Source organism: Oryzias melastigma, linkage group LG19, assembly GCF_002922805.2.
Source record: "Oryzias melastigma strain HK-1 linkage group LG19, ASM292280v2, whole genome shotgun sequence".
Classification (NCBI taxonomy): domain Eukaryota; kingdom Metazoa; phylum Chordata; class Actinopteri; order Beloniformes; family Adrianichthyidae; genus Oryzias; species Oryzias melastigma.
Genome location: NC_050530.1, coordinates 23,803,833 through 23,816,791, shown reverse-complemented (window position 1 = coordinate 23,816,791; position 12,959 = coordinate 23,803,833). Strand labels below are relative to the sequence as shown.

At 40.7% G+C, this 12,959-nt stretch overlaps 2 protein-coding genes across 3 annotated transcripts; one reads left to right on the top strand and one right to left on the bottom strand.

Annotated features, from left to right (window-relative positions):
- Positions 1 to 483: 483 nt before the first annotated feature.
- On the bottom strand, positions 484 to 5,686 carry LOC112154269 (chromobox protein homolog 2). Its single transcript, XM_024285080.2, has 5 exons — positions 5,556 to 5,686; positions 5,439 to 5,482; positions 4,250 to 4,315; positions 2,033 to 2,102; positions 484 to 1,965 (listed from the first exon to the last, which is right to left on the bottom strand). The coding sequence occupies exons 1-5, from the start codon at positions 5,619 to 5,621 to the stop codon at positions 721 to 723; spliced, it is 1,491 nt and encodes a 496-aa protein (XP_024140848.1). The 5' UTR covers positions 5,622 to 5,686; the 3' UTR covers positions 484 to 720.
- Positions 5,513 to 12,957, top strand: LOC112154270 (cytochrome c oxidase assembly protein COX11, mitochondrial). 2 transcript variants are annotated; one of them, XM_024285082.1, is made up of 5 exons: positions 5,513 to 5,641; positions 10,422 to 10,724; positions 12,052 to 12,207; positions 12,275 to 12,400; positions 12,464 to 12,957. In XM_024285082.1, exons 2-5 carry the CDS (start codon positions 10,440 to 10,442, stop codon positions 12,650 to 12,652), a joined length of 756 nt encoding a protein of 251 aa, XP_024140850.1. In that variant the 5' UTR covers positions 5,513 to 5,641; positions 10,422 to 10,439; the 3' UTR covers positions 12,653 to 12,957. The 2 variants fall into 2 exon arrangements, with proteins under 2 accessions (XP_024140850.1, XP_024140849.1); XM_024285081.2 differs by lacking the exon at positions 5,513 to 5,641 and adding an exon at positions 8,207 to 8,347.
- Positions 12,958 to 12,959: the final 2 nt, after the last annotated feature.

Here is a 12,959-nt window from a genome sequence, read left to right as displayed (position 1 = left end):
AAACTATTTAGTGCCCAAGATTTTAAAAGCAATTCGGACACCATGCTACTTTTTTTTTTTTAACAGCAAATATGACGTCACCGATTTCACAAAATGAGTTTTATGATGCCTATTTATGCCACTGTGTTCTGATAATAAAAATGTGGATAGTTTATTAAAAATATACATTTACCCCTTCAAAAATTGTTCAAACACAATGCATTGTGGTCTATATTTGCTAATGTAGTGAGCATTGAGGCAGACTAGTTTTTGTGCAAAGACTTCTGGGAAATTTCTAGGGCACTGGATTTTAGATTTGTAGATTCGGATAGCACTAGAAAATGGCGGAGTGAGTAGTGAAGGAATTCAGACATAGCCGTACTCTCCTCTGGCAGAAGAATGTTGCCCCTCATGATGGGTAAAGGTATTACAAATGTAGCAGATGTTAGCAGACTGACAAATGTCATGAATTTCCTGTGAAATAGCAGATCAGAGTGACACAGCTTTCACTGGTGGACCTGTCGAATGAGTTTTTATTGCAGAAACTGGAGTTCATGCCTTTGTGGCCATCAGCACTGCAAGGCTCCGCCTCCTGCCTGTTCAGTGTGGTGGATTGTAGAGCGGCCCTCTGAAACGGGGCAGTGGGTGGCTTTCATCCACACAGTTCCTTCATGACTGTTTCAGTGGAACCGCCACAAACCACAAGAACGCGTGGATGTGGTTCGGCTCGACTGGTGCCGCTCAATGATTGCGTGAATTAAAGAAGCCCACGCTGGTGGGTGACTCCTTCACCGTCACCGTGATGAAGTTGGCCGTGACGTCGGTGACGGAGACGTGTTCCAGGAGGTACCTCTCGGGTCGCCAGTCCGTTTCTGTGTCCGAGTCAGTGGCGCTGACGCCGAGGCTGGGCCGGGTTTTGTCGGGGAACAGGGCGGGACCGCGTTCGGACTCACTGCTGCTGATCTCATCAGAGTCTCCGGTGCTGAGCTCATTCAGGCCGCGGTCCTGAGAGTCACTCCGCTGGTTACGTTTGTCCCTCAGGGCGCTGTCGCCCCGCATCACTTGCTCTCTGTCCCGTCCCCGCTCTGCGCCACCGCCAGCTGACAGGCTGCTCCGTGACCCCCCTTTAACAGTCCCACTCTTGAAGTCTGAGCTCCCGTGCGGGCCCCCAGTGGGGGTCTTGCTGACACTCTGCAGGTTAACCGCTCTGAGGTTGAGCGCCTGGCTGGCTCGGTCTCGTAGGAAGGGAGACGATGATGATGAAGGTTTGGAGAGCCCAGGATTCTGCTGCTTGTGTTGAACCACTCCCGTCTTCACTCCCTGACCTTCTGGCCTCTTTTGACTTGGGGCGGGGCTCTGAATTACCACCTGGCTCCCACTGAAGCTACCATGTGCCCCGGGGGAGCTCGAGGTTCCACCTGATTTGACAGGAGACATTTTAAAGCTCCCCCCTCCACTTTCTGAGAAGGAGCGCTTCAGGTAAGAGTTTTTCTGGGATGGGCCGGTCTTGGAGGACGGAGAGGAGGCGGACAGGGAGCGGCCCACCCACATGCTGATGGACCCAACTTTGGAAGCTGCACTCTGAGAGAAAGCGTGGGAAGAAGCGGCGGCCTCATCTCTGGACGTCCTGCTCAAGTAAGTGAAGCTGGCCGGCTGTAGCGGCTTCTTTATGCCGGGCCGCGTATCCTCCCTGGGTAACCTGATTGGCTGGTGGTGGCGTGGAGGAAGAGGAGAAGGTCGGTTCTTTACCTGACGCAGCACCTTCAGGTCGGGGGGCAGGGGCTTCCTCCCACGTTTCTTCTTACGAGGGGGGTCTGCTTTGGCCAGCATGATATGAGGCCTCTTCTGCGGGACAGGGTGGACGTTCGATGGCTTGGCCTTTTTTGTGTGCTCCTCATCTTCTGATGAAGAGGAGATATGTGGCGACGAGAGGCCAGAGGAAGAGCACGATGAAGATCGGCTGTCCTTGTCTGCCGTAAGCGGTGGCTGAAGACACAAGGAGTGAGAATGAGGAGGAGAAGTTAACAGGGAGAAGGAGGAGGTTGGGTCTTACCAAAATCTTTCGAGGTCTTCCACGTGGGCGCTTCCCTTTCTTCTGGAACAGAAGCTCTCGCTCTTGTTCTCTGAAAATATGAAGCGATAGCTCAGACTCAAACACCCACACTCCCACTTCAGCAACAAGATTAAGGTTAACCCTTTAACACCGGTGTTGACATTCCTCCAGTCATCGTAACTTTGAAGTACTGTGGCTACTGATCAGTCCCACCCCTAAGATATAGAATCAGTGACGCCCCCAAAGACTGTAGAAGAGAACTGGACTGAGCGAGTGTCACATCAACCATAGAAAATGATTTTTCTCTGACTCCAACCAAATTAAGTCAGTAAAGTCTCCATTTTTCGTCACATTGAAACCAGACGATATTAGTAAGCAGTGATTGGTCCAAGTCGGTCTGAGCCAACATCGCTATGGCAACCACTCTCACCAATCAGGAGTGAGCTTGTTGGAAGTCCACACCCCTATCACTCGACAGTGGGCTCTGGATAATCTGTCAATCAAACGTTTCAAGCGTTCAACATGGGGGCCGGCGGGCTCCACCCACTTTTATTGAGGCGTCTGATTGGTTAGTTTATGACAAGAAGAACTTGCACTACACAAAATATCATGGAAAAAACTGGACGTGTTAAAAATGCATCAAAATAGAATGACTGTTATAGCTGTTCGTTTCTCTACAGAACTCTATGGGGCTTTGACTTATTGAAGCCAACAGGTATTTCCTGTTTGGAACATGAGGGGGAGGAGTCACTCAGTCCAGTTCTCATATACAGCCACCAATAATGTTGATGGTGTGGTGGGATGGATGGATTGGATAAAGTGAGACTAGACAGGAAATCAGACCAGTTGAGATCTATGACAGCTTGATCTCTGCCCATAGTTTTCATTATAAAAAATATCACAAGAACCATAGGATTATGATGTTATTTACAATCACTCTGAATGCTGACACATTCAAATCTTTAAGTCCTTAATTAAAATGCTCTATAAAAAGTTAAAAGTCCCATTAGTTGTCACACACTTAGCTGTGTTTGACTCTTTCCCTGGAGGAGTGGTGAGCTGCAGACACAGCTGCGGCCGGGAACCATTTGCTGATCCAACACCTAATGCTGAGTGTCAAGCAGGGTCTTATTTTTAAAAATATTTGGTATGTCTCAGCCTGGATTTGAACTACAATATGATGTAATGATTCAGTCAAGCCACGATTCGATTCACAGTTTTAAAGTCACAATTTCGATTTTTTTTCCCGATTTGTTTTGTCAACACAATGAATTAAAGGTATTTTAAGGTCAAGTGTGTTTTCTTTTTGCCCCTTACATCAAAGTGTCTGTTTTCCTACTAACAGAAAGGATTCAATATAAATTAACAATCATACATAATATTGAAATGATCACAAATCCTTTCATAGTCGGTTCATTTTGTGCTCCACGTGTGACGGATCGCTTTGACCTGCTCAGCGCAACCCTCCACCCAGCTGCTGCGGGCGCCCTAGCCCGCACTCGCACTTAGCGCAAATGACCATTCACGCGCTGCTTGTAAAGAAAAAAAAACAAAGCTTAATAGAATTTTAAAAAAGCACGGCTCCCAAGAAGAAGTCAGAAGGGAAACAGTCATGAAGCTGCGTCATCACCCATTAATGTTGTCACGGTAGATTGGTCAAAGTTGCAGGAAAGCTGCGATGAAAATGTAAAGCTGCAGAGTGAGGAACAAATCTCGGGCTTGCTTGAATTTGCGTTAATAGTTGCAATCGCAACATCGCAAAATCCTGGAGGGACTGACTCATGTGAAACTTTTAAATCCAAAGGAGCTGCAGGAATTTCCTGGTAGGGAAGCGCAGATGAAGAACACGTAGCCAGTCCGCTACTCACACTCACAGTGACCCTGCATAGAGAAGTGTCATCTGCTCTGCATTTCTAAATGTAAGCACAGGCCGAGACAAACCGATTTTAACATTTTCTGCAATGGTGAACAGGTTGACAAGTTTGAATCATTTTTTACCAATTCACGAAGAATGGTTACATCCTTAAGTCACAACCTCCCAGTCTCAGGGCAGACACTCAACCACAAGGCCACTAAGATAGTATGGGCCACTGAGGCATTAGATTTACAAATATCTCGCCTACCCGTCCAACAACAATTCAGTTTAAAGGTGCATTATTCATCGCCAAGAAGAAAAAGAAATAAAAGAGGACCTGAGCTTGTGCTCTGACTTCTCACCTCTTGTGAAACGCAGCCAGAAGCCTGGGGTCCAGAATGTTCTCCTCCGGCTCCCAGCTGTTGTGCCTGCAGATGTTAGGTCCACATTTAAAAGTTGATTCGTTTCATAACAAACTGTACACTGGCATGTGAGATTAGGGCTCTTCAAATTGTGAAGAAGTCAGCACTGAATTTGAATATTTGAACTGAGTTTGTTAGCTGAGACTCTACAAAATATTTATTGTTTAGCTCTAAACGAAACGCAGAAAACTGAAGCCAATTCTCTGAAATCTCTGGTGCTTGCAAGGTATGCACACGTTTATTTATTACACTTCTCTCTGTGGTAGAAGAGCTGTCACTGGTGCAGGAGAACACCGCCTCATTCTCCATCACATTTACTGAGAGTCTGTCTGCAGCCGGTAGCCTCCACCCAACCACAAAGTGACAAGCAGCCATGCTTTCTGCTCACATTTGTGCTAAATAAAAGTGAGTGCAGACTTGGTAAAAGTCTATTTACTGATCAAGTAGAATTACTTTTCAAAACAGAACAATTAAGCAATCATCGCTCATACACACCTGCAACCGGAGAACTGTAATTGACATTAACATCTAAATCTGGGCCAATATTATTTGAAACCCAAATAAAACAAATTGAAAAAAAAATATTGGTGTTTGGCCAAATAAAAAGTAAAATCTGTCGTCTAGATGAAGATGATGGAGCATCCCTGACAGTGAAGGTAAACTGGAGTCATGCAGCTGGACTGAAGCTTCCGGAACATCCGGGTCTTTACTACCAACTCTGAGCCTCCAGCACCTAAACAGTCTGGTTCTTCTGGTACCGCCCACACTTGAGAATGTAAACACATTTAAATAAAGGTTTGAAATCTTCTTAAAATCAATTACAGAAATAAACTCAAGCCGTATTTGTCTCTAAAAACAGACTATGATGTGTTTAAGTGCTTTTACATATTCTGGCCCGTTTCGTCCAAATCCAGCATCTCGAGCTAGTAAAAGCGGACAAACGAGGAGCCTAAAGCGGACGTTTTACTGAATATAAACTGCTCTGCGTGTCGAAACAAAATTGAGAGGCATTCCGGTTCGGTTCGGGTGACAAACACCCGGCAGCGGACCCAGCACCGATCCGCCACAGGCTTTGTTCGGTGCCATTTTCGGTGTTATTTGTTAGCCACGGCGGCTAGCTGCTACTCACTTGGACGACCAGCCCCTCCACTTCACCAGATACTCGAACTTTCCCTGCGGAGACACACAGCGTCAGAACCGGCGGAACCGGTTCGCGGGGGAACACAGTTCGGCGCTGGCCGTTTACCTTTCTGGACCGCTTGCTTAGAATGCACTCCGCGTCGAATACCTGGCCCACCGTGACCCCCTCCATGACTGCTGCTGCAGTGGAAGGTTTGACCGCGCACGGCCACCGTACACCCTTCTGCAACAACTGTAACAGGGTGTCAGGCATAATCATAATAATAATAAATGTTATATAATACTGCTTAAAAACCCCAGGACACCATAAACTAAAGACAAAATGGATTTTAATTTAATTGATCTAAATCAAATAAAATTATTAAATACAATTAAAAATAAAGATGTAAAAACAAATGAAAGAATTAAAGCTTTACTGAAAAAGTTGTTCTAAACACTTGTTTTTTACCTAAAGACTGGAGCTCTGATTAATGAATGAAAAATAAAAGCATTTTTTGAAGTAAGGATTACTTAATTAGCATTTATTAAATTTAGATTAGTTAAATGTATAAATTGATGTCTGAGGTTCACATAGATGATAAACTATGTAGGTTTTTACATCCTGTTGACCTGAAGACGTCTTGTTTGTTCAACTCTACCTCCAGAATGAACAGATTTTATATGCAAATCAAGACTGGTAAAATGTTTGATCTTTCATGAGTTAAAAGCTCATATTATCTTATGCTTGATAACCATAAGACTAATTTAGATTAATGTTATACGTATTTTGGTAAATATAGTTTAACTGTTGTTTTTTCTGCATAAATAAAACATAATAAAAAAGTGTTTTCTAAACATTAAAAACAGTACAGTTGTTTATAGCTTCTGATAGAGGTTCACATAGCTTTCTTTCAAAAATAAAATACATGCTGTACCACAAAGGATAATCTCATTCGGCATATGTAGTGTATTGTGAGCTGTGATTAAATATATATGCACAGTTTGTTTATTTTCTTGTTGTTAGTGGATGATAGTCAAAATTATTTTAATCTAACAAACTGTAATTAAATCAGAGCTAATTAAGTTAACCTCACCTTATTTCATTAACCATATGGTACACTTAAATCTTTAAATTTTGATCAATAATAGACAGTCCGCCTGATGATCTGGTGCACCTTAAATATGAATTATGGTTGTGCTTACTGAACACAAATTGATCTTATTTGTGTTAAAAAATCTGTCTAGCTAAACTCAAAAATATTCTAAAAAAAAATGAGCCCAAATTAGCTAAAACAGCCAGCATGTGGTATAGTAGCTACACTCCAAAATAGCCTTACAGATCTTAGTAAATGCCAAAATAGTCCAAATAGCTAGCAGAATGCCAATTTCTAATACTTTGAAACCATAACTTTTTAACATAATTATGGATATTAAAAAGGCAGGAATATTATTCCAGAATAAATCAACTTAAACCTTAAATAACTTCCAATATTTTACTCTCTATAAAAATATATTTAGTCAAAATTATACAAGTTAGATATAAGCGCAAGATAACATCGGGTCATTATTAACCATAAAATAAACAAGCCTTGACTTTGACATGTGTATTAGACTACATTTCCAATCAAAAAATAATTATTTTTTATTTTTTAATTATTTTATTGTATTTTAATTGTTTTTATTTAATGTATGAATGTTGTTACAAGCAGACGGCTTCTTTCTATTCAGTTTTCTTCTGGATTAATAAAGATTCCATTTGTCTGATAGCAGGTGCGGATGGAAATACTGAAAAGGTCAGACCATTATGGACCTGAGAAAAGCAAATTCCTCTGAAAGTGTAAAAAAGGATTTTGAAAGAAATTCTGAAATAATCAGAGTCAATTGAGTTATTTCTGAATAGGGGTGACGTGATGAAAAAAATGAGTCTGGATAAGATTATAAAAAAGTTTATGTGGAAGATTATACAAAAAATATTGCACTAATTGATCATGGAAGTAACAAGACAATGGAGACCCAGATTCTTAACTTGAGGGGAGAAGAAGTTTGTCAGAGTTTTGTCCAAACCTAACTCTCTGCCCCATGCAAATTCTTTGGAAGCAAATGCCAATGTATTGTGGTAGGACTTTGTAAATTAGAATAGAAGGTAAATAAGCTGATGTGCTTTTCTTCATTGGAAATAAAAACATATGTACAAATGTCAACAAAAAGTCTGTTAGAAGAATTCATGGATTTTTGTTTTAATTGTTCTCCCTGAAAACTTGAAAATGTTTGACAATCTGCAGTTTTTACATATAATTAAGAGCTCTTGTGCAGTTAACTGTTTCAAGTTATTCATGTTATTTTTGTTTTTTTTAACTTTAAAAAAAGATTGTATTACAAGTGAATAAAGGACACATACATTACATTTTATTTTTGTTTGTTTGTTCTCAAACTTTGTAGTTTAGTGAAAAATCAAAACGTGAATTTTACTTTAATAAGAAGGTTAAAATAGGTCAAGAAAGTTTTTCCCTTATTTTTTCTGTTATCTAATATGTTATGAGTCTAAATATAGATGGGAAAACCCAACGAACTAAAACAAATTCACCAAAAACAACAAACTCATCATTTATTCAAATAATTAGCATTTTTCTTTAAAGTAAATAGCAGTAAATGTTGCTCTAGAGCCTCATGTTTGCACTGAAAGCTCATTTTTTGATGTTTAAAATAAATAGAAATTAGAAATGTGGCTTTTGAAAAAAAAACACTTTTTTAACACTCCACATTACAAAAATTGGCTACTAATCGTCATTTTGAAGGGCGGAAAAAGAAAACTACAAAGCGGAACTTTCCTTGAGCACTTGTATCCGCACGGACGAGTTTGCGTGCTGGACCAAGTTTCATAACAATTCTACTGTGAAGTTTGTTGCATCTCTTCATCAGGTTAGAATTCCAATTTTTAGACGTGTTGTTTCATTCCAGGATTTGACTTGTTTTTACTGGATTCCTACCGAATTTTCTACTTTTTCCTGAAAGCTTTAAACAAAACGACATCAAAGGCGGAACGTTTTGAAACCGTCCTCTGTCTGAGTCAGGGTTCATCTGGTAATAAAGAAAAGGTCAATTCAGTCTCCAGGAGATGCTGGTAGACTTTGGTAACTACAGATGAATTATGAATCAAAATATTTATTTCAAGCAATAAAAACATAATTATATACGTATTGATGCATTTAAAGGTGCTGCTTTCAGTGGGATGTTTAGGTTTCTCTGGATGGGAGCAGTTTCTACAACTATGGTGACTTTAAAGTTCCAGATGTTTGTCCTGGCTTCATGTATTCATTCCCCACATCTGTCTCTTCTCCCCCCATGGTGATGATGTCCCTCTGCATCTCTGTGGGAATCAGCATCCTCTACAGCTTCAGTTTGAAGGCTTTCCTTTTCCTTCTTCACTCATCGTTCTACGACAACACAAAACTTTTGGATAAATAACTAAGAGTTGAAAATCACTAAATTGGAACATTTGCAACATAACTTAAAAAATGATTTATTTTATATAGGGCTGTGAATATTGATGCGTTAATGCACGATTAATAGAACATAATGAATTTGTTATTGTTTATTAAGGACCTCAGGCGTCCTGCCGTGTAGCTGTGAGATCAGATTTTTTAAAAATATTCTGTGATTGAGATTTTATTAAATTAAAGAGATAATATGGCATTTATTTGTAGTTTTTTGACAAAATAGATATTTTAGTTCAATAAATAAGGCGGAGAACCAAAGTCAATCTGAGGGTTGTACTACAGCAGCAGTAGAGCACCTGCCATGAGGGGCGGAGCCAAACGGAGCTGTCTGCCAAGAGAAATCCAACCAGGAAATTGACCATTATTTTATTTTGGAATGGGCAATGACAGGAATTTTCCACCATTAAAAGTACCGGTGTTGTCTAAAAATTGCAGAAACTCCGCGGTTCCCTCTCCCAAAGTCCCGCCCACTGACGTTGCAGAAGGCGAGCAGTTTAGGATGAACAGACACGCCTCCACCTGTGTAGATTCCAGTCGAGTCGACCTGAAATCCAGCTGGATCAAGCTTCTCAAAAAAATGGTTTTATTATTTTTCACAAACACAATTAAGAAAATTTATGAGAGAAAAGAAAAAGCTGAAAAAAAACAGAATTCTAGGAAAAATATCAAATAGACAGCAGTAAGAAATTCTTATTTTTTGAGCTGCCTGGTGTGAATTAAGCCTGGCTTTTTTGTATTTTCATTCAAAAACATGTTTATTTGTTTGTAGGCGAATGTTATTCTTGTTTTTTTTAATTCCACCTAAAACTTTCATTCTATGTTGTAAAAACGGTTTGTTAAACTCTTTTTTTGGTTTCCAAGGCAAATGAATCACATTTTCCCAAAAGGAATTTTCTGTTTTTACATGATTTTATGTCTAGTGTGAGAATAGAACATGGAAAAAATGACTAAATAAAGGTAGTGTCACATAGAAGAGGTTGTGCTGATTAAAATGATACCAAATAAGCAAACAGGTAGTCTTTCAAATTGAAAATACAGAAAATTCAAATACAGGCAAAAACTGAGTTTTAGACCCTTAAACGGTTAACAATAAATGTTCTAAATGTAATATTTTGTGTGAGATTTCATATTATGATTATTGGCAGATAATAATTGGCTGGCAAATACTGTAACCAAAAAAAAGGGCGATCAATTGCAATTAATTTTTTTTTTCAGATTTACGATTAATCAGTTAATTATTTTATTTTTTAATTCCCAGCCCTAATTTTAAACTGTTGCTCCTCCCACCTGTTTGTAGGATCAGGAAGATACCAAATTAGGAGTATTTTTATCAGAAACGTTTGACATGAGCCGATGCGGTGCTGATGTTACAGCTGTTATATTTTCTCTGTGGGATCACTTGAACTGAAGCACCTGTCCCCAGTATTCTCGACCTCGTGGGGTCAGAGAATCGCTTGTGTGTAATCAGCAGCTGTCCACGTGTCGTTGCTCCTCAGGTGTGACCGCCGCCATCCATGCTGCTGCCTCCGACGCTCCACTGCCGCCGCGCCTCTCCCCTGCTGGCAGGATGCGTGCGAACGCTGCACTCCGGCCATCCCAGAGCACTGCGCCCCCTGGCGGAATCGCTGCTGCGGAGGCGGCCTCCCTCTCGCCTTGAGGCTCGCTTTAGGAGCAGGAGGAGTCAGGAGGAGGAGTGGAGGAACAGGAACAAGACGGTGCTGACGTACATCGCTGCGGCCGGCGTGGGGATGATTGGCCTGTCGTACGCCGCAGTGCCGCTCTACCGTCTCTACTGTCAGGTAGGCGTGTGCCAAAATATCGATACTGCGATATTTAGTCCTGCGATTGATTCTCGATGGTTCTCTCCAAGTATTGATCTTTTATTTTGGTTTGGACAGGCTGTAAAACGTTATACTCTTCATCCTTTAGTGAGGCGTTCCTTTGCAGGTAGATGGGGGCGCACGCTGACGACTTATTTAATTTTTTTCTGCTGTTTATAACAATTTTGCACTAAGTAGTGGCACTGCTTCCATGTTTACTATTGTTAGCATTGAATCTGACAGATAATTCAAATTAATTTGGTGTCAATGCTCGTCAAAAACATCGTTTTACTGATTTCAGGGATGTTGCACTAAAGTTTCAGTTATTTGTTGCAAAAAAATAAGACTCAAGTTGTTTATTATAAATATGTTTAAACTAAAAAATAAATGGTGATATATTTTCCTCAAAAGATATGTGTTCTTCTTAATGAGGGGTCCTCAGCCTTTCAAACTAAAAGAGCCATTTATTGTAGTTTCTTACAGAGCCACAAATCCCATTCAGAAATGCACATTTTTTTTTGGCAACTAAGCATTTATTTCTAAATGTAGTTTTTATTTATTACAATGAATTACAACCATGTCTTTATACTTCTATATATAACAGTTATAACTTATTTTACTTTTGACAGCATCACACAGTAGTTCCTTTCAAAATAAAACCCACTCCGTGTCAAAAGGTCGTCCTGCTGCAGCAGCTTTACTTCAATTAGAAATGCAAGACGGTCAAACATGTTTTATTTTCTTTTTTTCCTTTTGATCTGAAAAAAAAAACCATTTTAGTAGAATCTATTTATAAAAAAAACTTGAAACATTTAAATTGACCAGAGTTTTATATTGAAAACAGTGAAATTTTTAATAATTTTAAACCACATTTGTTCAAAACTTTAACCACTTTAGTGTAATCAAATAAAAAAACTTTTGGATAATTCTATTTAACTAACTATAAGTTAAAAAGACAAATTTAAAGAAGATTTCTACAGATATTTCTGTCAGTAAATTAAACTTTTTTGGCTTAGATGTTTGACATGTTAAAAATCTAAACAGAAATGACAGAACTTGCATAACTAATCTTTTATTTATTTCATCAATAGTATTTTCCATTAAAGCTAAAGGGCCACAATAAAGGGATAAAAGAGCCACATGTTGTAGACCTGTGATCTATATAATGTGAGTTATTAGAGATTATTTTTACCAATTATTGCGACATCATCGATATTGTGAGACACATATCTCATCGTATCGTGATTCCCAGCCCTACTGCCACGTTTTTCTGTGAGTATTTCCACCGACATCTTGATTCTGACAGGCGACAGGGCTCGGCGGCACGGCGGTGGCTGGCCACGATGCAGACCAGGTGGAGACGATGAAGCCGGTGAGGGAGAGGGTCATCAAAGTGACCTTCAACGCAGACACCCACGCCAGCATCCAGTGGAACTTCAGGCCGCAGCAGACGGAGATCTATGTACGCTCCTGCTCTCCGTTGAACTTCTTGTTTCCCAAACCGTCACTCAACCGATCCGTTCCTGTAGGTGGTTCCAGGCGAGACGGCACTCGCCTTCTACAGAGCCAAGAACCCCACAGACAAACCCATCATCGGCATCTCCACCTACAACGTGGTGCCATTCGATGCCGGGCAGTACTTCAACAAGATCCAGGTGAGCCTGAGCTGAGAACTACACGTTCCAGGACGTTCTCCGCTAACTCCTGTGTCTCCTCAGTGTTTCTGCTTCGAGGAGCAGCGGCTGAACCCCCACGAGGAGGTTGACATGCCCGTCTTTTTCTACATTGACCCGGAGTTTGATGACGACCCCAGGATGGCACGGGTGGACACCATCACCCTCTCCTACACCTTCTTCGAGGCTAAGGAAGGGCAACAGTTGCCCCTGCCGGGATACAGTTATAACTGATCATTGTCCAGCAGAACTTCAGGCGGCCGACATCCATCAGCTGATCTCTGAGAGGCGGGTGTTCAGCAGTGGTTGGCTCACAACTGGAAAAAACAAACAAAAGGAAGACCGCAGGATTCCCAAACTGTCTTAAGACTCTTCTTGGATGAGCTTTTAAACATCGTCACATACAGGAAAAACAAAGGTTCAGCAGAAATGAACTGTGTCTAAGCATGGAAACACAGCAGACCTTCAGATAAACAACTGACGGTGAAGAAAACCCACCAGTAAATGTTTATTAAAGAAAAGGATAAAAGAGGCAGTGATT

Coding starts and splice junctions, on each gene's coding strand:
- LOC112154270 (XM_024285082.1), top strand. CDS start 10,440: ATGCTGCTGCCTCCGACGCTCCACTGCCGCCGCGCCTCTCCCCTGCTG. Junction 12,208..12,274: donor CGCAGCAGACGGAGATCTAT/GTACGCTCCTGC, acceptor CCGTTCCTGTAG/GTGGTTCCAGGCGAGACGGC. Junction 12,401..12,463: donor AGTACTTCAACAAGATCCAG/GTGAGCCTGAGC, acceptor GTGTCTCCTCAG/TGTTTCTGCTTCGAGGAGCA.
- LOC112154269 (XM_024285080.2), bottom strand. CDS start 5,621: ATGGAGGGGGTCACGGTGGGCCAGGTATTCGACGCGGAGTGCATTCTA. Junction 4,316..5,438: donor TGGAGGGGCTGGTCGTCCAA/GTGAGTAGCAGC, acceptor TAACATCTGCAG/GCACAACAGCTGGGAGCCGG. Junction 2,103..4,249: donor CTGGCTGCGTTTCACAAGAG/GTGAGAAGTCAG, acceptor TCATATTTTCAG/AGAACAAGAGCGAGAGCTTC.